This window comes from Sus scrofa, chromosome 3 (genome assembly GCF_000003025.6).
Source record: "Sus scrofa isolate TJ Tabasco breed Duroc chromosome 3, Sscrofa11.1, whole genome shotgun sequence".
Lineage (NCBI taxonomy): Eukaryota > Metazoa > Chordata > Mammalia > Artiodactyla > Suidae > Sus > Sus scrofa.
The window spans coordinates 101,086,248-101,113,135 of NC_010445.4; the positions used below are offsets into that span (position 1 = coordinate 101,086,248).

A 26,888-nucleotide genomic window follows, 5' to 3' on the forward strand; every position below is an offset into this window, starting at 1 on the left:
TTCTTGGCATTTGGTTGTTGATCCTTTTCCTGAGCCACTGCTTTTCTAGTTGCCAAGTCTTCATATAATTTAACAAGTTACATAAAGGTCACATTTCAAAAAAATTTAACTGTCACATTTGACTGTCAAAATATTTCCCAAAAGTATATAACTGGTTGTGTATTATACACACATGGGCTTTTTAAAACTACAGACCCCAGAATCAATCTTTGAGGGTGAAGCCCAGTAACCTATGTTTTTATAAAGTACAAATGATTCTAACATACACTGGCCCAACATTGAATTTAAATCCATGTTTAAATGGATTTAAACATGGATAAGTGTAGTCCAAGTATCACTTGGCTCAGAAAGAATAAACTTTAATGACACTTAAAATGCAAATTTGGCAGCTCTACCCACTAACTTTTGATAGAGGATTTTGATTCACTCAAAGAGAGCCACCAACTGAAATGGTAGAAACAATCCATTTCCTCTCCATTGAAGTTCAAAGCTGTCTATTTTGTTAGCTAGTTTGTTAAATGTTGTGAGTAGAATGAGATCAGTTGTTCCTGGGCCTTTTCGCATTGTTCATCTTGCCAAGTGTGTTACTGATTTTAGTAGAGACCAGAAAATAAAGGACAGGTATCACTTTTCACCACTACTAGAAGAAAAATGAAAATGTGCTGTATTGGAGTTCCCATCGCGGTGCAGCGGAAATGAATCCGACTAGGAACCATGAGGTTGCGGGTTCGATCCCTGACCTCGCTCAGTGAGTTAAGGATCCGGCGTTGCCGTGTACTGTGGTGTAGGTCGAAGACTCGGCTCCGATCCTGCATTGTTTGGCTCTGGCATAGGCCAGCAGCTACAGCTCAGATTAGACCCCTAGACCCCTAGCCTGGGAACCTCCATATGCCACAGGAGTGGCCCTGAAAAAGACAAAAAAAAAAAAAAAAAAGGTGCCGTGTAAAATAATGGACAAACACTAAGACTATTACTTGAAGGAATATAACAGTTTGTCTAACACATGTGTTTGTGTACCAGATATTATTCTATGTGCTTTACATAAATTCTCCCACTAAAGCCCCAGAACAGCCCAATGAGGTGTAGGTATTGTTAATGCCATTTTACAGATGAAAAAACTAAGGCACAGAAAGATGAAATAACTTGCCCAATAATATAGCTGGTAAGTAGAGCTATGACTGGAACCTAGGCACTTGGCTTGATTCAAAGTATATACTCTTAACTACTGTGCTAAACTGCCACAAAGACTATATGCAGTATATTCTACTACCCTCTAAAGTACACTTTAGCCTTTCTCCCCTGAAATTATACTTATTTTCTCCAGGACTTGGATTTCAAATTCTGATCTTCACTGTCTCTCTGCAGCAAGAGAAATTAACTTTCTTAATTTTTTGCCTTATCACAAAGGATTTTCCTTTTTCAAAGTATTTTGTATAATAAAAGGATTTGCACAGAATTAATTCTACAGTTAAAGCTTATGAAATAAGCTAATCAAAAGTCTTTTTTACTCTTGCGAGATAATTCTTTAACCAACATACATTGATCATTTACAGTGGATCCAGGCACTTCACTGGCACTGGGGAAAAGATGGAAAAGGCATCATTCCCAATATTCCAGGAGCACACTGCATGAATAAAGATATTTAAAGAACAATGCAAAAGGCTGTACCTTAATTCTGCTTTGAGAAAAGGAAGGCCTTGGTGTAAAACATTAATTACATTTAAGCTGAGTTGTTCATAGATGAAGAGTTTAGCAAGTGCAGAAAAAAATCAGGGTAGAGAGCTATAGGCTAGACTAAGGCATGTGCAAAAATGCTGTCTGTTCAAGGAATAGTGATGTTAAATACAGCTGAGCTCAGGGTGTGAGGAGCAGAGTAAGGAGAAAACAAGGATGGGCCTGATTGTGAAGAGCTTCCTAATGAGGAAAGTAGCTCTAGTCAACTGTTACCAAAACTGCAGAGATCAAATACCATGAAGATGAAAAGAGCTGTTAGGTTTGTACCTACAGTGATCTCTTGTATCTTTACTGAGAAAATCACCTATATAGCATGATGGGGGCAAAAATAATGCAGAAATAAGTTGATGTGAGTTTATGTAGATTTTAGTTGGAGCATGTTTGGACTTAAGGAGATAGTTTTCTTGGTTTGTTTCGTTTCAAATAAAGATGGGAGATTAGAGCATAATTTCTAAGCAAATGAAGGAAGTGGAAAACTGAAGATAGATGAGGAAAAGGGAGAAAAGTTAAACCTCTGAGGGAAGAAGGGAAGTACGGACATCCTAAATCTAGGCATGATGGGGAGCATTTTACTGATGCCAAACAAAGTGTGTATGTGCTCATCGGCAAAACAGTATTTCTGAGTTCATTTTAGGAACAGAAAGGGTAAGCTTTGGCAAAAATTCTTTTCCAGTGTTAATACCTGTACCTTCAAATAGCATTCATCACATTGTTTGCTGGCCTTGCTTCCACTGCATGGCAAACATGTCTTGCTCTGAATCAGCCCCACACACTAGTACAATGCTTGCTGAATTATGAGAATGCAGCAATGAACCACAGCAAATAGATAAAGCTGCTTGTTGCGGAAAAGCCTACGGAAGGCTGCTGAAAAGCTATTGGACAGGAAGGAGGAACGGAAGAATAATAAGACCAATAATAGAGGTTCTGCCCACCAGAAGGTCTCTGCTCAGGCAGGAAAACAGACTAACCTCGACACTTACTCGTGCTTAATTTTAGTGCTCCTGAGGCCTTGGAAAATAAAGGGACTTAGCATAATCACAGTGTTATGGAAAAGCAGTCAAAACGTTTCCTGAGTGCCCTCCTCGGGGCAGCTTAAAAGGGTTCTTAGAGGCGATACTGCCCCTGCGTCCACACACTGAGGATTAAGGCTGGCCTCAAGGCGACCCTTGGACCTGTCGAACCGGGGCCTCGGGCTTCCCCTGCGGCGGGTGCCAGGAGGCTGGGGACCCGGAAGCCGCCCGCCCCGCGCGGCCCGAGCGTCCGGTTGCCCGGGTGACGCCGCAGCTGTGGTTGCCTGCGCAGAACCGCCAGCGCTGGGAGTCGGGGCTGCAGGGCTGCCTGAGGCTGCGTTGCGGTGGCCCTGTCCGCGCCGTAAGTGCGGGGGCGGGCGGGGGCCGGGTGAAGAGGGGTTTACACCAGGAGTGGTGGAGAGAGAAGTTGAGGCTCCCAGTTTAGGGAAAGTTCCCTGAGAGAAGGGGAGGGAGGCAGACATCCCCTCCGGCGACCTCGGAGGTATAAGCAGCGTAGGGGCGAGAAGCTACAGGTGGCGTGTGGCTCCCCCTCTGGCTGCACAACCCACTGGGTGCGGCCCCTGTTGGCTGGAGGTAGGTGCGGTCCTGGGGAGCAGAACCGCTGAGCTTTGGGAGAGCCGCTTTGGGAGATCCCTCTGTGGCCCAGGAGCTGGATTGTCACTACACGTCGACTAGTTGAGAGGCTTGGAAATCATGTGGATCATGCCAGACGTCCGGATGTGTTATGTATACACATGAAATGTGAGGTTTTTAAACAGAGTTACTTTTCTTGAGTTAGGTAAATGATACGGTCTTCTGGTTTTCTGGGGATGCTTTAAGTTGTTCAGTTGTACTATCAGCAAGACAAGTTTATAAACAGGGGTGTGTACTTTTGAAGTTCTGCAACCATTTATGACAGATGCAGAATGGTTTTATAGCCCATTTCCTTCGTCCATTTTATTAAATATAAATACATGTTTGGTTGCATTGGAAATAATAACAACATAGCAGACTGACTTTTAGCCTATAGAATCCGTACTGGCCTAGCCTGGTCTTGAAAAGGTCTACTTTACCCCCTCATTCCTACCGCCATTATTTACAGGAGTTTCCTATAAACTTAGATAAGGAAGCTAATGTGTTTTTTACCCCCATTTCCTCTCCGTTTCTTAATTTTGCTTTCCTTCTCTCAGTGTATTCTTTAAAGGCTGGCTTGAGCCCTCATGACCTTTGTGATACAATCATGGAAAATAATCTACTTCCAAGGGTTTTCTCTGTGTCTATGCGCATCCTTTTGCAAATCCTTAAGACTAAGGAAGTTAAATAGAAGATTTTCAAGGAATTTAAAGATCTTCTCAAGTATCTGTCTGTCTGTCTTCCTATACACACCAACTGGCCCAAGCCTATACCTATTTTTGCCTTTGTACACAGAACTTTATTAAAAGTCAAATTTTTGGTAAATTCTGAAGTCAGGAGATCCTAGCCAAGAGGTACATAGGTTCAGATTGAAGGTCATTAATGACTATGAAAAATATTTCCAATCCTTGAATCTATTGCCTGCCAATAGCTATCTCACTGTTTAATCTCCACTTCCTGCCCAGGTACTATATTAATAGCCAAAATGTAATTATTACCTTTGCTTAAAAGAGAAAGTCGTTTTACGTATTTAGTGGAATAGTCGAAGAATAAAATCATGATAGGACTTCAACAGACACCCAGACAGTGGGTAACCAAAGCAAGTCAGGTGTAAAATAATATCTAAAAAAGGAGTGGGGGAAGCTGTAACTCAGTATGTGTGCAGAGAAAGAGCTTCCCTTTGGGGTTGGGGAAGGCTAAGCAGAAAAGACGTTTGAGTTAAACTGCAAAAGATGAAGAGGATTTCGGGGTCAAACCTTCCAAGCAGCAGTCAGTATGAGCAGAGACTTAGGAACTTGAGAGTGTTTGGAGAAGAATCTGAGAAGCACTGTGGGTAAGGTACATTGGGACCAGGGTGGAAAGGACTTGCAAATATCATACTACAGTTTGAACTTTATTCTGTGGCAGTAGAAACCATAGACATTTTTGAGGAAGACCAATATCTGATTATACTGGTGTTTGAGAAAAATGTTTTTGTTGTAACTGAAATAGATATGCAGGGGAAAAGTGAGTTAAGACAGTTTAGTCCCACTGTATATAGATTTTTAAAATGGCTCTGTTTTGGAATTCCCATCATGGGGCAGGGGAAACGAATCTCACTAGGATCCACCAGGATGTGGGTTCAATCCCTGACCTTGCTCAGTGGGTTAAGGATCCAGATCCTGCATTGCTGTGGCTGTGGTGTAGGCCAGTGGCTGTAGCTCCGATTGGGCCCCTAGCCTGGGAACCTCCATATGTCGTGGGTGTGGCCCTAAAAAGACAAAAATAAATAAGTTAAATGGTTCTGTTTTGATATAACAATTTCAAACCTGTGAGAATAGTACAATGAATTCTTATACATCTACATTCATTGTTTACATTTTAATCCCATTATTTTATCATTTCCTTTCTATCTGTGTGTGTGTGTATATATATATATATATATATATATATATGCCTATTAATTTTTCTGAACCTTTTGAGAGTAAGTTGCAGACATCATGTCCTTTTACCCTTAAATTGTTCAGTGTATATATTTCCTAAGAAGTGGGACATTTTCTTACATAACCACAGTAAAGATTACCAACATCAGAAAATTTGATATCCACAGTCAGTATTTAGGTTGTACCAGTTATCTCACTATGAGTCTTTATAGTTGTTTTCATGTAAATGGACTCATACAATGTGTGTTTTTTTGTGTGTGTCTGACTTTTCTCACATAGCAGTATGTTTTTCTTTTTAATGTTTATCACATTATAGCATGTATCATTACTTGGTTCCTTTCTATTGCTGAATTTCATTGCATGGAATTTATCAGTTGATGGACATTTGGCTTTTTTTGTTTGGAGCTCTTATGAATAATGATACTATAAATACTTGCATACGTGTCTTCATGCAAATGTATTTTTTTATTTTTCCTAGGTAGATACTGAACAGTAGAATTGCTGTTTATATTTAACATTCAGGATAAATTTATGTTTAACTTTTAAGACATTGCCAAATTGTTTTGCAATGAGACTGGGCTGTTTGCATTCCCATCATTAATGTGTTAAGTGTTCCAGTTTCTACAGAGCCTTATCAATACTTGATAGTACCAGTCTTGTGGATTTTAGCCATTCTAATAGGTATGTGGTGGTATCTTTTTATGATTTTAATTTACATTTCCATAATGGCTGATAGCATCCTTTCATGTACTCATTAGACATCTGTGTATCTTCTTTGTTATGTGTCTGTTCAAATCTTTTGTCCAGATTTAAACTGGATTGTTTGACTTTCTGTTGAGTTGTATGAGTGTTTTTTGTATTCTGGATACAAATATTATATAAGATATATGATTTGCTAATATTTTTCTGTGCCTTATCTTCATTTTCTTATTGGATCAGTTTTTCTTTGAAAAGCAAAAAATTTTAATTTTGGTTAATTCTACTTTATCAATTTTTAATTTTATGGATCATGTTTTTGATATCCTATCTTAGATATCTTTGCCTAATGAGGTTACAAAGACTTTTTTTCCTGTGTTTTTTCCTAGAAGTTTTATAGTTTTAGCTCTTACATTTTGGTCTGTGATCCATTTTGATATATTGTGAGAGGTAGCTATCTCGGTGTTTTTTGGTTTTGGTTTTCTTCCATATTCCAATTGTCCTTGCTTTGTTTGATGAAAAAATATTCTTTCCTCTTTGAATTGCCTTGCCGTCTTTGTCAAAATCATTGATCATTAATCAAGGATTTAATTCTTGACTTTTTTGTTCCATTGATATATATGTCTATCCTTAAGCCAATACCATAGTCTCTTAACTTACCATAACTTTACAGTAAAATTAGAAGGTAATATACATCTTCCAAGTTTATTTTATTTTATTTTTTGCTTTTTAGGGCCGCTCCTGCAGCATATGGAGATTCCCAGGCTAGGGATCAAATCGGAGCTACAACTGCCAGACTAGCCACAACCACAGCAACGTGGAATCTGAGCCATGTCTGCAACCTACATACACCACAGCTCACGGCAATGCCGGATCCTTAACCCACTGAGCGAGACCACGGATGGAACCTGCAACCTCCTGGTTCCTAGTCGGATTCCTTTCTGCTGTGCCACAATGGGAACTCCTTCCAAGTTTATTCTTATTCCAAGTTGTTTTGGCTCTTTTGGGTCCAGTGCATTCCCACATAAATCTTAGGTTCATCTTGTCAATTTATAGGCCCCCCCAAAAAAAGCTTATTTTTTGTAGGGGTTCAGTTTAATCTATATTTGAACATATATGGAGAACTGACATCTTTTTGAGTTTTCCCATCCATAGCCATGGCATTTCTTTCTTTTTATTTAGATCTAATTTAATTTCTCTCAGAAAAATAGTTTTTTTTTTTTAAGTTTTCTGGACCATGCTTACAGCATGTGGAAGTTTCCATGCCAGGAATCAAACCTGAGCCACAGCAGTGACCCCACATCATGACAGTGACAAACACCAGATCCTTAACCACTAGGCCACCAGGGAACTTCGGTTTCCCTCAGAAATGTTTTAATTTTCAATAGGTACGTCTTTCACTTCACTTGTTAAATTTCATCCTAAATATTTTATTCTTTTGATGTTATTGTGAGTGGAATTTTTAAATTTCATTTTCAAATTGTTCGTTGCCAGTACATAAAAACACAGTTTTTTATTGTATATTATCTTATATTCTACTACATTGTAAATTTGTCCATTAGTTATAGTAGGTTTTTGCAGATTCATTAGAATTTTCTACATACGGTAGCATGTCATTTCCAGATAATGGCAGTTTTTTCTTTCCATTTCCAATCTGTATACTTTTCTTTTTTTTTTTTGTCTTTTTGTCTTTGTTGTTGTTGTTGTTGCTATTTCTTGGGCCGCTCCTGCGGCATATGGAGGTTCCCAGGCTAGGGGTCGAATCGGAGCTGTAGCCACCGGCCTACGCCAGAGCCACAGCAACGCGGGATCCGAGCCACGTCTGCAACCTACACCACAGCTCACGGCAACGCTGGATCATTAACTCACTGAGCAAGGGCAGGGACCGAACCCGCAACCTCATGGTTCCTAGTCGGATTCGTTAACCACTGCGCCACGACGGGAACTCCCCAGTCTGTATACTTTTAATTTTACTCTTTTTTTTTTTTTTTTTTTTTTTTTTGCACTGGCAAGAACTTTCAAAACAATGTTAAACATACGTGGTGAGGAGTTCCCATCGTGGCGCAGTGGTTAACGAATCCGACTAGGAACCATGAGGAGATTGCAGTGGCTACAGCTCCGATTCGACCCCTAGTCTGGGAACCTCCATATGCCACTGGAGCGGCCCAAGAAATGGCAAAAAGACAAAAATAAATAAATAAATAAATAAATAAATAAGTGGCGAAAGCAAATGCCTTTTTCTCAGTCTTCGGGGGAAAATGTTCAGTTGTTCACCATTGAGCATAATGCTAACTGTAGGTTTTTCACAGATGCCCTCTAAGAAGTTCCTTTCTATTACAGTTTGTTAAGATTTTTATCATGAAAGGGTGTTGGATTTTCTCAAATACTTTTAAAATATCTACTGAGATATTTGAGATATCTACATGTCCTTTGTCTTTTATTCTATTAATATAGTGTTTTACATGATTGATTTTCAAATATTAAACCAACCTCGCATTCCAGAGATAAATATGTCATAATCATGGCATATATCCATTTTATGTATTTTGCTAATTATTTTGTTGAGGGTTCTTGTGTCTATATTTATGAGAATAATGATTTATAGTTTTCTTGTGATTTCTCTGTCTGACTTTGTATCAGAGTAATATTGGCCTTATAGAATGAACTGGGAAATACTCCTTCATCTTCTGTTTTTTTGAACAGTTTGTAAAGGGTTGGTATTCTTTGAATGTTTTGTAGAATTCAACTATAGCCATCTGAGCCTGGGCTTTTCTTTACGGATAGGTTTTTAATTACCAGTTCAGTTTTATTTTTTTATGAGTTTAATCAGATTTTCTATTTTTCCTCGAGTCGCTTTGGTATTTTGTCTTTTTCGGCACTTATTTGTTCAATTAAGTTGTCTAATTTGGTTGCATAAAGTTGTTCATACTCTTCTCTTTTAACTTTTTCTGTAGGATAGTCCTGATTTCGGTATTTCTTTCTCTTTTCTTAGCTGAGATAAAGGTTTGTCAGCTGTATTGAAGTTTTTAAATAACCAATTTTTTGTTTTATTGATTTTTTGCTGTTGTTTATCTGATGAAGAATCAGTAAACATATTGCTATTCCATTGTATGTGAAGGATTTTCTCTCACAATCTTTAAGATGTTCTCTTTATCTTTGGTTTTCAGCAGTTTGATATGAAGTATCTAGGTATGGGCCTCTTTGTGTTTATCCTATTTGGGTTTTATTAAGCTTCTTGAATCTGTACATTAATATTTCTCACTAAATTTAGAAAGTTTTGGCCATCATTTCTTCAAACACTTGTTTCTGCGTTTTTTTCTCACTCCTCTCTTTGTGAGAATCTCATTACATATACGTTAGTACTATTGATTTTCTCCCACTGGTCTCTGAGGCTTTGTTCATCTTCAGTCTTTCATCTTTCATATTAGTAATTTTCTGTTTTTTTTAAATTTTTTGTTAAAGTATAGTTGAATTACAATGTTGTGCCAATTTCTGCTGTACAACAAACTGACTCAGTTACATATATAGATATGCATTCTTTTTTACATTCTTTTCCATCATGGTCTATCCCAGGAGGTTGGATATATTTCCCTATGCTACACAGTAGGACCTCGTTGTTTATCCTTTCTAATTTTTTTAAAGTATAGTTGATTTACAGTGTTGTGCCATTTTCTCCTATACAGCAAAGTAACTCAGTTTTATTTATATGTATATATACACACACACACGTGTGTGTACATATATGTACATTTATATATATTCATAATATATTTATATACCCACACACATATATGTATACATATACATTTTTTAATGTTGTCTTGGTCATTTTATATTCATCTACTTTCAGACTCACTGATCCTGTCATCTGTCATCTTTTTTTTTTTTTTTTTCTTTTTAGGGCTGTACCCGCAGCCTATGGAAGTTCCCAGGCTAGTCAAATCAGAGCAATAGCTTCCAGCCTATGTCACAGCCACGGGATCCAAGCTGTGTCTGCGGCCTACACCACAGCTCACAGCAACACTGGATCCCTGACCCACTGAGCAAGGCCATGGATCGAACCCATGTCCTCAGGGATACTAGTGGGGTTCGTGTCCGCTGTGCCACAACAGGAACTCCGTCTTCTGCCATCTTAAATCTGCTATGAGTCCATCTACTGAATTTTTCATTCCAATTGTATTTTTTTAATCCAAAATTTCCACTTTGTTCTTTTTTACACTTTTCATTTTTCTGTTAAGATTTCCCATTTATTGAGTCATTGTTGTCATATTTTCCTTTAATTCTTTTTAAAATTTTATTTTATGGCTGTACCTGCAGCATATGAACGTTCCCATGCCATGGACTGAATCCCAGCCATAGCTGTGACCTATGCCACAACTATGGCAATGCCAGATCCTTTAACCCACTGCACTAGGCTGGGGAGTGAGCCCACGCTTCTGCAGTAACCCAGGCAGCTGCAGTCAGATTCTTAACCCACTGCACCTCCTTTAATTGTTTAAATTATAATTTGCTTAGATTATTTGAACACATTTCTAATAGTTGCTTTTGTAGTCTTTGTCAGCAAAATCCAACACTTAGATCCATTTTTGTTGACTTTTTTTTCCTGAGTAGTGATCACACTTCCTTTTTCTTAGCATGACTTATAATTTTCTTTTTCTTTTCTTTTCTTATTTTTTTGGGGGCCACACTTGCGGCATATGGAAGTTCCCAGGCTAGGGGTTGAATTGGAGCTGCAGCTGCCAGTCTACACCACAGCCATAGTAAGGTGGAATTCAAGCCACTTCTTTGACCTATACCACAGCTCATGGCAACACTGGATCCACAACCCACTGAGTAAGGCCAGGGATCAAACCTACATCTTTATGGATACTAGTCAGATTCATTTCCTATGCACCATTGTGGGAACTCCCAACTTATAATTTTCTTAATTGAAAACTGGACAATTTGGATATTATCCAGAAATTCTGAATTCTAATTTTTTCCCTGAAAGTTTGTTTTTTTGTTTTGTTTTGTTTTGTTTGTTTTTTTTAATGAGTTGGTTTTTGTTTTTACAAACTGCCTGTATTCCAGAATCCATTTCCTCCTAAGTGTATGACTACTAATGTCTCTGTTCAGTTTTTTAATTTTTTTAGCCTGGCTTCTAAAAGTCACAACTCTGCATAGCTTAGTGGTCGCCAGTAAGTTGGGCAGTGATGGTGCTCAAACACCTGTAGCCATAAGTCTTTCACGCTCATCTAGTGGGTCAGTGCTGGGGGGTGCATTCAAAATTCAGTCGTTCCTCACACCTGCCCAGCTTTAACTTTTCTCAAGGCTTTCTCAGGTCTTCCCCATGTATGTCCATAGCTTCCCAGTTAGCTAGAGATGGGTGGAAAGCTAAAGTAGCCCTTCCATGGTTCTTTCATTTTTAGGATCTTCCCATAAAGTGCTGGCTAGTCTATACCTCACCCCAACTGGAACCATATTTTCAGGCTTGAAAAACTGGTTTCTTTCCCATTTGTTTCTAGTGAATTTGTAAGAATTTTACTGACATTGTTGTCACAAGTTTTCAGCCTCTAAGCCATATCAAACATATCTCCCTGGGAGTAAGACTGCTGGCTTATGGCCAATCCACATTGATAATACTATTGCACCCACTTAGCTGGGGTCCAGGAGTAGAGGATGGATGGCAGCAGCCTCTTGCAAGAGGCCACAGACTCCCACTGTTCTTTTGTTGTTTTTGTTGTTGTTGTTGTGCAAAACCCATTGGATTTTATTGTTTTCTTAAAATTTTTTTTATTAAAGTATAGTTGATTTACAATGTTCCTTCCATTTCTGCTGTACAACAAAGTGACCCAGCCACCCACACATACATTTTTTTTGTTCATTTTCCATCATGTTCTAACCCAAGAGACTGGACACAGTTCCCTATGCTGTACAGCAGGATCCCATCACCCATCTGTTCTAAATGTAATAGTCTGCATCTACCTACCCCAAACTCCTCATCTGTCCACCTCTCTCCCCCCTCTCCCCTGGCAAACACAAGTCTACCCTCCATGTCCACAATCTGTTTCTGTTTAATAGATCATTTGTGCCATATTTAGACTCCACATATAAGTGATATCATATGATGTTCGTCTTTCTCTTTACTTACTTCATTTAGTATGAGAATCTCTGGTTCTGTCCTGTTGCTGCAAATGGCATTATTTTGTCCTTTTTATGGCTGAATAGTATTCCATTGTGTATATATGTACCACATCTTCTTAATTCATTCATCTGTCAATGGACATTTAGGTTGTTTCCATGTGTTGGCTTTTGTGAATAATGCTGCAGTGAACATAGGGATGCGGAGTTCCCATCGTGCACAGTGGTTAACAAATCCAACTAGGAACCATGAGGTTGTGGGTTCGATCCCTGCCCTTACTCAGTGGGTTAACGATCCGGCGTTGCCGTGAGCTATGGTGTAGGTCGCAGATGCAGCTCGGATCCTGCACTGCTGTGGCTCTGGCATAGGCTAGCAGCTATAGCTCCAATTCAACCCCTAGCCTGGGAACCTCCTCCATATGCCGTAGGAGTGGCCCAAGAAATGGCAAAAAGACCAAAAAAAAAAAAAAAAATAGGGATGCATGTATCTTTTTGAATAAAAGTTTTATGTGGATATATACCCAGGAGTAGGACTGCTGGATCATATGATAATTATGCATTTGGTTTTCTGAAGTACCTCCATACTGTTTTCCATAGTGGTTGTACCAATTTATATTCCCACCAACAGTGAAGGAGGGTTCTTTTTCTCCACATCCTCATTTCTTGTTTGTTGACTTATTAATGACGTCCATTCTGACTGGTGTGAGGTAGTACCTCACTGTAGTTTTGATGTGCATTTGTCTAATAATTAGTGATGCTGAGCATTTTTTCATGTGCCTGCATGTCATCTGTGTGCCGCCTTTGGAGAAATGTCTGTTTAGGTCTTCTGCCCTCTCACTGTTCTTAAACGGAGTTCTGGCAGCTTATCATAAATAAATATTTCTCTGTTTGGTTTTCACTTTGGTTTGATTTCCAGATCCTTTAAATTGTTGTTTTTATTTTGGGCAATTTTGCTTGGTCTTATACTTGTGTTTTAGGAAGAGGATTTGCCAATCTCTTTATGCCATCATAGTCAGTCTGACCCCTTGTGCTTTTTTGTGGGATTTCTTTTTAAATAACTCTATTTCCTATACTGAAACCAGTCTAAGTTCTCAATCCCTAATTGGACAAATTTTGCTAAATCTGTTTTTCTAGGAAATTATTTATTTCTTCAAAGTTTTCAAAATCATTTGCATAGATGCCTGCAAAGCATTCTCAAGAATTTTTTAAAAAACTGTTATATTTTGATGGTTATTCCTTCTTGGCATTACTTATTTTGCATATTGTTGTTTCTCCTCTTCCTTAATTAGTTAATGATTTGTCAGTTTAAGTTTTTTCAAGGAACCAGGATTTGGGTTTATTCATTAGATCTACTGTTTTTTTGTACTCTCTGCTTTATTAATTTTTGTTTCAACTTTATTGTTTCCTTTCTTATGCTTGCTTACTTGCTTACTTTTTTCTTTTAAGGGCCGCACTGGTGGCATATGGAAATTCCAAGGCTAGGGATCAAATCAGAGCTGTAGCTGCTGGCCTACACCACAGCCACAGCCACAGCCACACCAGGTTAAAGCCATATCTGCAACCTACACCGAAGCTCATGGCAATGATGGATCCTTAACCCCTGAGCAAGGCCCGGGATCAAACCCATGTCCTCATGGATACTAGTCAGGTTCGTTACAAATGAGCCACAACAGAAACTCCAATAATACCTATTTTAAAATACAATATAATAGAGTTTTCAGAATATAGCCTGTGATGGACTTTCCATGTATTACGGAGTGTGTCTGCCTAAGTTTTCTTCCTTTTGTAAGAGAGAGAATAGAACCTACAACATCGAAGAAAGAGCATATGCAAAATAGGAGTAATCCTTTACCTCTTAAACACTTTTCCCAGGTGTCTGTTTTTATGGTTGCAGGTGAGAGTAGATGATTTCTTTTTCCACTGAGACAATCTGTAGATGGAAAAGACAATAATAGTGGAATTTAAAAAAAAGTATACTCATGTGAAACATGAGGATTTTTTTTTTAAGTGGTCAGCTTTTTCACTTGACATTTCATTAATACTAAGGCTTGGATAAAGTGGTTCTTCAAATGTGCATTCTTTGGAATTCACCAAAAGGCAGGAAAGTGTTGCGATTCAAATTGTGATCTCTGGAACCCAGCTTCCTAGGTTCTCATTCCTTGCTTGCTTCACTGTGCCGATTTTCTCAACCGTATAATTGAAAAAAATGATACCTACTTCGGACTTCCCATCTTGGCTCAGCAGTAAGGAACCCGACTAGTATCCATGAGGATGCGGGTTTGATCCCTGGCCTTGCTCAGTGGCTTAAGGATCTGGCATTGCCATGAGCTGTGGTGTAGGTTGCAATTGCGGCTTGGATCCTATGTTGCTGTGGCTGAGGTACAAGCTGGCAGCTGTAGCTCCATTTTGACCCCTACCCTGGGAATTTACATATGTGGAAGGAGCAGCCATAAAAAGACAAAAAAAAGCCCCAGTAAACCTACTTCATAAAATATTTGTGCAGATTATATGTAATTTGCATAGAACAATGGTATTTAATTGCAATTATTACTACTAGGTTATATCAAAAAGGTTATGCTGGAAAAAAGTGGCATGTGATTTTTGAGACTATTTAGAATTTGTGTTTTTCTGGGGCTTTTTGGTTTTTTTTTCGGCCACACCTGCAGAATGTGGAAGTTCCCAGCCACTGCAGTGGTGATCCCGGATCCTTAACCCACTGCACCACAAGGAAACTCCCTAGAATTTGTGTTTTTGTTTTTGGGTTTTTTTTTTTTCCCCTTTTCGGCAATACCTATAGCATAAAGAAGTTCCCGGTAATCGAATCTGAGCCTCAGCTGAGACCTATGCCACAGTTGTGGCAACACCATATCCTTAACTCCTTGCACCTGGCTAGGGATCCAACCCGCCACTTAGCAGCCACCCAAGCTGCTGCAGAGACAATGCCAGATCCTTGACGAACTCCAAGAATTTATGTATTTTTAGTAGCTAGACAGGTCTATTTAATTATGTTGGCCTTATTTGTTATTTACCATGTAAACCAGTTACCACAAAATTTATGAATACGTGATGCAAGACAGAAAAATCAAACCCAGTATTTCCATAGAATTCACTATGGATATGAAGGCATTCATGAAGAATTAGAAAAGTATGCCCTTTTTGTGCTTTATTATTATTTTCTCTAGGATCTAAGACTTTAAGGATTTGTTCCTTCATACATATAAAACTTAAGGGCAATAAATTATGCTCTAAAAAAGATTTTTATTTTTAAACGGCAGCTTTGTCAACTGCCATCTGACTTCTCTCCACCAGGTGGCAGTAGAGCACTTTGTATTTTGTCCTGTTCGCCATGCTTCCTAATCTCGGAAAAGATAAACACCGTATGCTAGACCATGCAGTGTCCCTTCACCTGGGTTTTACAGTATCATGTTTTAATCATTTTCTTGAGGATAATGTCAACAATAGATGGGATAAGCTTCCTTCCCGTAAATTCTTTTAGTTCAGCTGAAGTAAACACAAACCCATTATGAGAAACAATATGTGAGATCTTTGCAGAATCTAAAGAACTGCATAGGACTGAACTAAATTAGCAGACTAACATGCAGATATTTTTAAGTGTATTTAAAGTTAATTGATGGAAATAAACCTTTGGGGGCCTAGGCAAACTGGTCTTCTTTAGGAAACTGTGAGAGCACTGTCCTTGGTAACGTGATTAAGCTGAGTCATCTTATTTTCCAGGTGCAACACTGTACTGCAAGTCAGTCAATACGATAATTTGTCACTTCAACTCAAATGGAAAAGTATGAAAAACTGGCTAAGATTGGAGAAGGGTCTTATGGGGTTGTATTCAAATGCAGAAACAAAACCTCCGGACAAGTGGTAGCTATTAAAAAATTTGTGGAATCCGAAGATGACCCTGTAGTTAGGAAAATAGCTCTCAGAGAAATACGCATGTTGAAGGTAGGTTAACTTCCTGTGTACATCCGTAATATCAAAAGGTATGCCAACATTACGAAGAATTTTAAAGTGATTTCTTTTTCCATTGCACTTAAGTTTCTTTGTATCAGCAACTGTGTAAATTGATCATCACTTTGGGCTTTGGCCGCTCTGATATGTAACTGATATTTTGAGTATAGATTGTTAAAATACTGAAGTTCTTCCATTCTGGTTGGTAAGTATTCACTGACCCAAGTCCCCTCATTCTAGTGTTTACCCTCCTCTTCAGCCTGGCCTTCCCCCACCCCACCCCTACAACCCTACCCTACCCACACCCAAATCCTTCTCCCCATAAACCAGCAACTAAAAGAGCATTTCCTGGCACAGAGGGGCCCACAGGACCCTGCCAGGGCCCCTGTAGGCATCCCTGTGGGTTAGTCTCTGCCTGCGCTCCACTGAGACATATCGAATAGCGCCACCATCTGTGTATACACATTTTACACAAAGGCTTTGTTTTCACTCTGATAGGATTTGATGTGTGAGATTCATAAGTTCTCAATGTAAATTTTTTCTTACCCTAAAAACCTGACAGTTTTAGAGCCATAAAAGCTTAAAGATGCTTCTCACCCAGCACCCTTTATTTTGTTGGAGAGGGCAGTGCTTCTCAAACCTTAGTGCACGTGGAATCTCCTGGGGACCCTGTTGAACTGCAGACTCTGAATGCAGGAGGTCTGGAGTCAGCCTGAGATTCTGCATCTCAGATAAACTCCCTGTTGGTACAGAAGCCATCAGAGCTGTGATTTCCTCAGGAACACACAGCCGACCTTTACTTTTAACATGTGTCATCTGTTTTCAGAAAAACCCCAGAAATCTAGTTTTGTTTTGTTTTTTTTTAATTTTTTTTTTTTTTTTTTTTTTTTTTTTTGCCATTTCTTGGGCCGCTCTTGCGGCATATGGAGGTTCCCAGGCTAGGGGTCGAATCGGAGCCATAGCCACCAGCCTATGCCAGAGCCACAGCAATGAGGGATCCAAGCCACATCTGCAACCTACACCACAGCTCACGGCAATGCCAGATCCTTAACCCACTGAGCAAGGGCAGGGATCGAACCCGCAACCTCATGGTTCCTAGTCGGATTCGTTAACCACTGAGCCACGACAAGAACTCCAGAAATCTAGTTTTTAAAGGGAGATAATAATTATCACATCATTTGTCCTTTTCAAGTATTATTTGTAGCAGTGTTCCTCAACTAAAAAGTTTTAGCGTTTTGTTTAAAATATGATTTGATATACACAGAGTTTTCCAGAGCACATCCTTCATGATTTTTTTAAAAAGTTCCCTTTTACCTCAAAGCCAGCAGAGGGCGCTGGCCAGTCAGTCAGACAGTCACAGAACTAAGCTCCAGGGTGTGTCTAAACCTGGCAATGGGTTGTTTTCTAATAGTAGGTGCTTTTTTTTTTTTTTTTTTTTTTTTTTGTACAGCAGAAATTATCACAGGGTTATAAATCAACAATAATTTGATAAAAATTTTAAAAGATCAAATAAAATGGAATCATATGTATAACTGATCACTTTGCTGTACAGCAGAAATTGACACAATACTGTAAAGCAACTATACTTCAATAAAATTTTTAAAAAATAAAATAAGAGGAAGATGCTTTTTATTCAGCCCCTGCCACCAAGTCTTCAAGTAAAGTTAATGCTTGGGTAGCACCTCCCAGGTTTCAAATGCCCAACTTGAGGGTGCACTTTATTTTATTTTGCTTTTCAGGGCTGCACTTGCGGCATGTGGAGATTCCCAGGCTAGGGGTCAAATCAGAGTGGTAGCTGCCAGCCTACAATACAGCCACAGCAACACCAGGTCCAAGCCGCATCTGCGATCTACACTGCAGCTCACGGCAATGCCAGATCCTTGACCCACTGAGCGAGGCCAGGAATCAAACCCGAAACCTCACAGCTCCTAGTTGGATTCATTTCTGCTGCGCCACAACGGGAACTCCTTGAGAGTGCACTTTAAAAAGAAGCCAGATTCCAACTCACTCTGGTCTCCAGTGATGGCTCTCAGAATGTCCATCTTTCCTGCCTTTGGTATGTTTCACCCACATAAACCCCAAACAGATCCCTTCCGTGATAAATCTACCTTACCTTCCTACATACTCCTGTTATTTAAATTTGCTTTGATTTTCCCCCCTCCTAAATACCTGTTTTACTTTAGACAAGTCACTGTTTTCCTGAGCTAAGTTAATTTTATTTGCAAAGAAGATATAAATTGCCGTTCTACCCAAAGACAGGAGATTTGACGGGTAAAACCTTGCTGTTGCTTCTGGCTACAGCATCTGGGAATCCCTGACTCTCGTAGTACAGACTGTTTTGTTCCCATTCTGCAGTTTTTGCCTCAGCATGAAGCAACTGGGTTCCCTGTGTGACTCGTTTCCTCCACTGTTGCCCTTTCTGCACTTTTAGGCAGTGCAGCATATAGAAAACAAATTGATTGCATGCTCTGGGCATATCGTTAATGTATAACGGATTCCGTTTCCCCACACTATTGAGCAGCAGGCACATAATTGCAAGGGGATTTGTTGTTGTTGCTGTTGTTAAGCCATGCTTACAGTTACTGAGGAGAGGATACTGTGTAAGTCCCCATACTTAAGACTCTCTACTGGGCCTGCAAAATATTTGACTTCTACGATGTACAGAATGTTGTGTTCTCCCTCTCTCTCTCTTTTTTCTTTTTTGGGCCACACCTGTGACATATGGAAGTTCCCAGGCTAGGGGTGGAATCAGAGCTGCAGCTACTGGCCTATGCCACAGCCACAGCAACTCTGGATCTGAGCTGCATCTTCGACCTATGCCACAGCTTGCAGCAACACCAGATCCTTAGCCCATTGAGAAAGGCCAGGGATTGGTCCCACATCCTCACAGAGACTACGTCAGGCCCTTAACCTGCTGAGCCACAACGGGAACTCCTCATTATCTCCTTCTCTCTTTATATGTCTTTCTGAGTAAATGGTACATAGGGGTTGGAAAGTTGATCTCTCTACTATACTGGGAAAATAACAGAAAGATGAGTTATAAAGAGTAGTGATTAGATGTCCTGGTTTATAGCTTTTATCCCAGTGTTCAGAATGCTTAGCATCTCTTTTTGTATGGTTAACATCTTCTTTCAAAAGTGTACTGTTTGGGAGAGTTCCCTGGTGGCTCAGGGGGTTAAGGACCCAGCATTGTCACTGATGTGATTCGGGTCACTGCTGTGGAACAGGTTACTAGTTTGTATGTGACATTGTACTGTCACCTTAGCTATAGGCGGGGTAGCCACATGTGCTGATTTGCCTTAGATAGTCCTGGTTTATACTAGTTACCCTGGTTGAATGTTAAATTATGTAGTTACTTTAGTGGTAGATTATTAAATCAGGGTTTTTCCTTTGGTTTACAACATTAAACAGAGCTGCCTTGTGAAATACTTCAGTATGGGAATCAAATTTAATACATAAAGCATATAAGCATAAGAGAAAACAAGAGAACCAAAGAACAGAGCTTAAAACATAATGAATAAGTTTAAAACACTGACTAACTGTAGGGACCTCAGGATATGCAGTTTAATCAGATTTGAAGGTTGAGACCTTGGATCTCAGAGAGCCAACACTAAAATCCAGACGGGGCTCAAATCCAGCTGACGTTTCCATTAAATCCATAGCAATATGTAAGCTAAATGGGTATTGATGATTTTTATAGTCTTTTATTCAATAATCCCATTACCATTCTATATTCAGGTCATTTTATGACTCGAAAATATTTAGAATTTCCATTAAATGCATAAAGTTTTTTTTATTTTAGTGCTTATATTTTAAGCTATACTTTATTTGCTATCTCCAGAGAGATTCAAGCAGCTTAGTTACCCTTTATTATGGGGTACATTAGAGACAGTCTTAAATTTCTTCCAACTTTAAGATTCTATGAGTCTTACTAAGAGTGTTTCTCTTGTAACTATAACAAATTCTCTGCAAGAGATGCAGAGAGAATGCTGAGCGAGTCCTTCTACTGTTAAAATTGTAAGGGTCTGGGAGAAGCAGTTATGAGAAACACACCACTGAACTTTGTGTTTCAATTCCTTTACAGCAATTAAAACACCCAAATCTTGTGAACCTCATTGAGGTGTTCAGAAGAAAAAGGAAAATGCATTTAGTTTTCGAATATTGTGATCATACACTTTTAAATGAGCTGGAAAGAAACCCAAATGGGTAAGTAACTTAGAAAGTGAAGTCCTGCATGGCCAGTTCTTAGATTCATTATGTATGAAATAAACTGTGGCAAATTTCAAATCTGAGTCCCTTTCTACTCGGATGCATCTACAGGCTCCCCTCTCCAGTCTCAGTCAGGGTGCGCTGAAAGGGCAAATGAGTATTAACCTAGAGCAGAAATAATATACAGGATTTAATAGACAAATCGACTGCAAATATAAATCGCAGTGTAGTTCAAGGCTAAATTATATGTTAGATTGTCTGGATTCAAGGAATGAACCACAGTTCAATATTAGGAAATGTATTCATAGAATTCACTAATTGGTTAAAAGAGAAAAAATGTATATAGTTGATAAAATTTTGTCTTTTCTTTTCTTTTTAGAACTGCACCCGAATATATGGAAGTTCCCAGGCTAGTGGTCGAATCGGAGCTGTAGCTGCTGGCCTACTGCAGGATCTGAGTCACATCTGCGACCTACACCACAGCTCATGGCAATGCCAGATCCTTAACCCACTGAGTGAGGCCAAGGATTGAACCTACATCCTCATGGATACTAGTCGGGTTCATTACCACTGAGCCACAACAGGAACTCCTGGTTGATAAAATTTGAAAAGGTGGTTGATAAATTGAGTATCCTGTCCTGATTATTTAAATAAAAAAAAAAACCTTACCAAACTAGGATTAAAATACTTTCTACACACACACACACACACACACACACACACACACACACACGCAGAACTTCTTCAGATAAACAGCTAATTTTATATTCAGTGATTAAAAAACTGAAGAGACCATCATTCAAGTGAGAAACATCCCCAGGATGTTAGTTGTCACCACTGTCACGTTGTTCTGAGAGCTCTAGCCAATGTAATATCCTAGGAAAAACAAATAGGTTATATAATGTTGGGAAACAAGATAAAATTGCCATTATTTGCATGATATTATTGTTCAAAAAAATCTGGTATAACTGCCTAAAGAATTATCAAAACTAATGGAATTCGGTAGAGTGGCTACAGCATTCCAGATTCCACACACAAAAATGAATAGCTTTTTTAATCAGTCAGCACTTTAGAAAATCTGGTGGAGAAGGGTCCTATTCAAACATTAACGACAAAAATGTTTAGGAATAATGATAAAAAGAATTGTTCAAGAGTTCCCATTATGGCTCAGCGGGTTAAGAATCCAACATAGTCTCCATTAGGATGCAGGTTTGATTCCTGTCCTCGCTCAGTGGGTCAAGGATCCAGCGTTGCCGTGAGCTGCAGCATAGGTTGCAGATGTGTCTCAGATCCAGTGCTGCCTGGTGTTGCCGTGGCTGTGGCGAGGCCTTAGCTGCAGATTAGACCTCTAGCCCAGGAACTTCCATATGCTGTGGGTGCGGCCATAAAAAGAAAAAAAAAAAAAAGAATTGTTCAGACTCTGCCTAAAGACAATTCTAAAACTTAACTGAGGTACATGAAGGGTTTTATTTAAATGAATATATATTTGTAGATGGAAATATTCATTATTATTAAGTATTCTGCCTCATTTATTTATTTATTTATTGCACAAAAATCTAATCAGAATGCCAATGGGATGTTTTTTAACTTGAAAAAGACTAAAGCAAGAATTTTTTTATTTTATTTTATTTTTTTTATTTTTTTATTTTTTGGTATTTCTTGGGCCGCTCCCACAGCATATGGAGGTTCCCAGGCTAGGGGTCTAATCGGAGCTGTAGCCACTGGCCTACGCCAGAGCCACAGCAACGCAGGATCCGAGCCGCGTCTGCAACCTACACTACAGCTCACGGCAACGCCAGATCGTTAACCCACTAAGCAAGCGCAGGGACTGAACCTGCAACCTCATGGTTCCTAGTCGGATTCATTAACCACTGCGCCACGACGGGAACTCCAAGAATTTTTTTAAAAAGACAAAAGGGAACTTCAACTGCCAAATAGTCAATCATATTAGTTTTAGACCCCCTTTGACAAAAAATACCATAAATAAAACTAAAAAAGAAATGGCAAATTGGGTAAATCATTTGCCAGATGAAAAATTAACATAATTTCCTATCTACATAAGCAGAGTTTGCAAATCAGAGTTCTAGAAAGATTCACACCCAATTAGAATATATATTCATTCAAAAAAAATTTGGTGAATGTACTGAAATTTAATGTTGTTCCAGGATAGGGGTTATATATACGGTAGTGAACACACATACAAAAAAAGTTGCCTAACACGAAAAAGCAAATCGTAAAAACGAGGGGAGGGAGTATCCATTGTGGCTCAGCAGGTTATAAACCCCACTAATATCCATGAGGGTGTGGGTTCGATCCCAGGCCTTGCTCAGCGGGTTAGGAATCTGGCATTGCCCTGAGCTGTAGTGTAGGTCACAGACACAACTCGGATCCTGCATTGCTGTGGCTGTGGTGTAGGCCAGTAGCAGCAGCTCTGATTCTACCCCTAGCCTGGAAACTTTCTTATGTCGCAGGTGCAGCCCTAAAAAGCCAAAAAAAAAAAAAAAAAAAGAGAGAGAGGAAAAATGACCAGTACACTTATGAAAACGTTTATTTCCCTATTAATGAAATAAATTTGAATTTTAAAATAAGGTACCGTTTCTCACCTATCAAAATTGGCAAATATTTTTCAAAAGCCAATATATCCAACATGGTTAAAGTCAAATCCAGCACTCTCATCCACAGCTGGAGAGAGTATGTTTGGCCATGTGTGTGAAAATCATTTAAGTGGTTTTCATATTTTGACTAAGAAATTCCATGTAGAGAAATTTATGGCAAGAAAAAAAGTATATAGTTGCAAAAGTTAATACATCATTATGTACCAGCAAAAAAAAAAAATGGGACCATTCTAATCTTCAGATAATAAAGATTTGGTTAAATGTACGTTGGTGTATCTATACAGCGGAACACTATGCATTCAGTGCATTAAAAAGCAAGCTGTGGAATAGTTAACATTATGGGGAAGTATTCATAAAATGCTACATGAAAAAAATGAGGCTGCAATGTAGAATGTTCATTGTAATTGAAAATTTATTTGGAATTGTCCCAGTATTCTAGGAACTGCACATATTTTACCTTTAAAACAAAAATTAATTTTAAAAACAGATAAAATGATGAATTAATTCATAGTTCAACTTTATTATGAGCTCTATAGGGTTTTGTATGTTGGCTTAGAGGACAGATGTGTTCAGCCATCCTCCAAATTATTTTACAAATGAACATACATTTTCATAAAGTTAGAAATGTATGCTTAACTTTATATGTTGTTCAAGGCCCTAAAAATAAAACCCACACTAGGGAGTTCCCTGGTGGCCTAGTGGTTAGGACTCAGCACTTTCAGCACTGCAGCCCAGGTTCAATCCCTGGTCTGGGAACTGAGATCTTACATCAAGCTGCTGCATGCTGTGTCAAAAACAACAACAACAACAACAACAACAAAAAAGTAATCCATGTGCCAAAGACTGGATATCTTTCTCTTCTCTCTGTGCACCCTCCTGCCTGTAGGACTTAGTTCATGTTCTTCCTTTAATCTAGAATATTCTAACCTTTTCCACTTTCCCTACCTCTGTCATAATGTCTAAAATGTGAAATCCTAGGTGTTCTTACCCCCTCTGAGGTCCCTCCATCTGGGTGGAATTTCTTCCCTCTTTGAATGCCTATGGGATTTTATTTTCATCCCTGTTAACAGTACATATATGTTTTTATGTGCATACTTCTCCCTTCTTAGACAATAAGTTTTTGGAGTGCAGATTTATACCTAACTCATCTTAATAGCTTCCTTAGTGTGCAGCATTGTTCCTTTCATTCACTTCAGAAATATTTTATTGAAAACACCTCTGCTGGCGTAGAGGATAGAAAGATATAATGGCACAATCCTGCCCTCAGGAAGCTTAAAATGGAATGGAGAGACAGATATTCAAAGAGGCAATTACAAATGCCACAAGTACAGCTGTAAAAAGAAAGAAAGAAAAAAAAAAAAAAAAACTACACCTATCCACTGCTAGCTGGCCACAGCACACCCAGTACATCTGTAAGTCAAGTTTCTTTTTCTTTTTTTAAGTCAGCTTTACTGACTGAGGTCTAAATGACATGTAAAAGTCCTGGATTTCCTTCTCAGTTAACTGGTCGTAGAAAATTTCCCGTAGGACTCTTGGTATGGCTTGGTGAGGGGATAGCAGTAAATCATGAGCATCAAGAAATACATCAGTTAGGGGAGCGCCAGCATCATGTCCCAGGTGATGAAGCAGAGAGATCCTTCCTTTGAAATAGCTCCCTGATTTCATGGGGATGACGGAATCCCTGGGTGACAGAGGCCAAGAAGTAGTATTTCACTTCCAGAAGTTGATCTGACCATGGATTCTCCCCATCCAAACCATGGATGGGCAGGTCACTAAGATTCTAAGAGTTCTACGTAAAGCAGTGACTGGAGCCGGGCTTGCGTTACCATAGTATCCAGTTCACAGACCCACAGCCTCCTGAGTAAAGGGGAGCCAGCTATTCTTGGGAAATAGCTCTGCAGTAACATCACCTGTATGCACTTAATTCCTCCTCTCAGCTGACCCCAGATTGGTCCGGGGTCATTTGCCAGGATAGTCACCTATTGGGGAAAGAGAGCTACATGATCGTTCAGGAATTTCTGGGCAGTGCTCTGAAGTAAAGCCAATCACCAGTGACTTCAAAAGCCACTGTGGTTCACCAGTTTGTTTGGGGGAGGAGGTGGGGAGCGTAATGAGAGTCTGATGACAAATGAATTTTGACCTGAATCCATCTCGCAGGAGTCCTGGTAGGTCCAGGAGTCCATCCTTGGAGTCATGTCCCCGTTTCTGAACTGAATAGTGGAAATAGATACCCTAGCAAACGGGAAAAGAGCCAGTTGGCTCTGTCCCGAGGAGTGAGGGCTATGGTGGTAGGAGGAGCCTAGCAGAAGTGTCTGGCATGCTGTCTCTTTATTTACCGAAATGGAAAACTGAACGCAATACTGCAGATTTGGGGACGAGCATAGATTAATGCTACCATTAAACACTTGGAGGAGACAGAGTGAAAGTAAGTGAAAATAAGTGCACATGTTGCATGTGATGAATCTTCTCCATCACTCCCGTCTCCTCAAAACTTTGGATTTCCTCCCCTTCAGTTTGCTCATGAATTTCTGGCATTGCAACTTCATTTGGCTTAGGCAACCATTTAGGCCAGGTTTCAGTCAACCACGTCAGCCGTCAAGCAGAGTCCCTCTTAGCTGCTCCAGGGGGTTTACTGAAACCAGGCTCGCTAGTAAGTGTGCCCAGGTTGCTACAGTCAGCCCAGTCTGAAATCGTGTCTCCTCCTCTCTGGTCCTACCTTAATGAAAGCCATTTCCATATTCATTCTCCATTAGAAATTAGCAAAATGTTACAGTTCTTTTTGTTGAGTAAATCTTCTTTTCCCCTATTTGACTTTGCAGTTGACCCCTTGGGACACGGTGGGATCTGACTTTGGAGACATTGGGGGGTGGGGAGAGAGAGCCCGGAGGAGAATTGGCTTCCCTGGGCAGCACAGCCTCCTCGAGTGAGTTCCATTGCAGGTTCTCAACAGGCAAAACCAGGCTCGTCCACACGATCGGGGGCTGCTTCACATGAGAAGGGACCTTTGGCAGGAAGGCAGGATGCTCTCAGTTACATGCATACTCCCAAGTGTCACCTTTCAATTCTTGAAGTGTAACTCTGAGTTAATTAACTGAGATTAATTAATCTCACATAAATTCAAGCCTCGTTGTCGTTTAGCAGCCTGCAGGATTATTCTCAGCATCCGACTTTCAGTTATCTCAGGGTACTCTCAATGGTCAATGGAGTGAGTCTTAAAAATACAAGAAATTAGGGTAACCATTGAAACTTCTGATTTCCTAACTGTACTTTGAATCAAAATATCAAAGCCCTAAAGGTGTCCTTGTCTTTTTCTTTAGTTTTTCCAGTGAAGTGAGAACCAGCCAACCCACTGTTTTGTTTTGTTTTCTTTTCTTTTCTTTTTATAGCCACAGGTTGGAAGTTCCCAGGCTAAGGGTCTAATCGGAGGGGCAGCCGCCAGCCTCCACCACAACCACAGCAACACCAGTTCTGAGCTGCACCTGCAAGCTACACCACAGCTTTTGGCAATACTTCATGGACACTATGTCAGGTTTTTAACCTGCTGAGCCCCAACAGGAACACCCCCACTTTTCTTTTATTATTTTATTTTTTTACTTAATGGTACATTTCCAAATTGTTCAATCACATTCAGTCCAGCAAAGCCTTGCCTTAAATAGGCACTTTCTAGCAGATGCCCACAGGTGATTATGTAAATAATTGCTTCATCACTGGGTGCCCATTTACCAGTGTTCTAGCCACTCCTGATCACCATCCCCCTGGCCCCAGAGCCAGCTAAATCAGAGAGCCTGCATTCCCAAGGCCCTGACCTGGTTTCCCATTCCCACTTCTGGTGTCATATTCTGAACTAGTCAGGATTCAACGGCAGAATTCACCCTAGCTAATTTAAGCAAAAAGGGTTTATTCCAATGTCTGAGAGGGCTAGGGAAGGAAGCTTAGCTGAGGATCGGCTCGGGACCGGTTACCATTCTAGGCCCTGGAGCTGCAAT

The 26,888-nt window shown here is 39.7% G+C and overlaps 1 protein-coding gene across 1 annotated transcript in view; it reads left to right on the forward strand.

The window, feature by feature from the left end:
• The window catches only part of CDKL4 (cyclin dependent kinase like 4), a 51,684-nt gene continuing 25,704 nt past the window's right edge, over positions 909–26,888 (forward strand). The window contains exons 1-3 of the mRNA XM_021087585.1: positions 909–3,105; positions 15,851–16,072; positions 20,163–20,284. Of these exons, the coding sequence (XP_020943244.1) occupies positions 15,905–16,072; positions 20,163–20,284 (290 nt within the window). The 5' untranslated portion in view covers positions 909–3,105; positions 15,851–15,904. The remainder of the gene's footprint in view (positions 3,106–15,850; positions 16,073–20,162; positions 20,285–26,888) is intronic.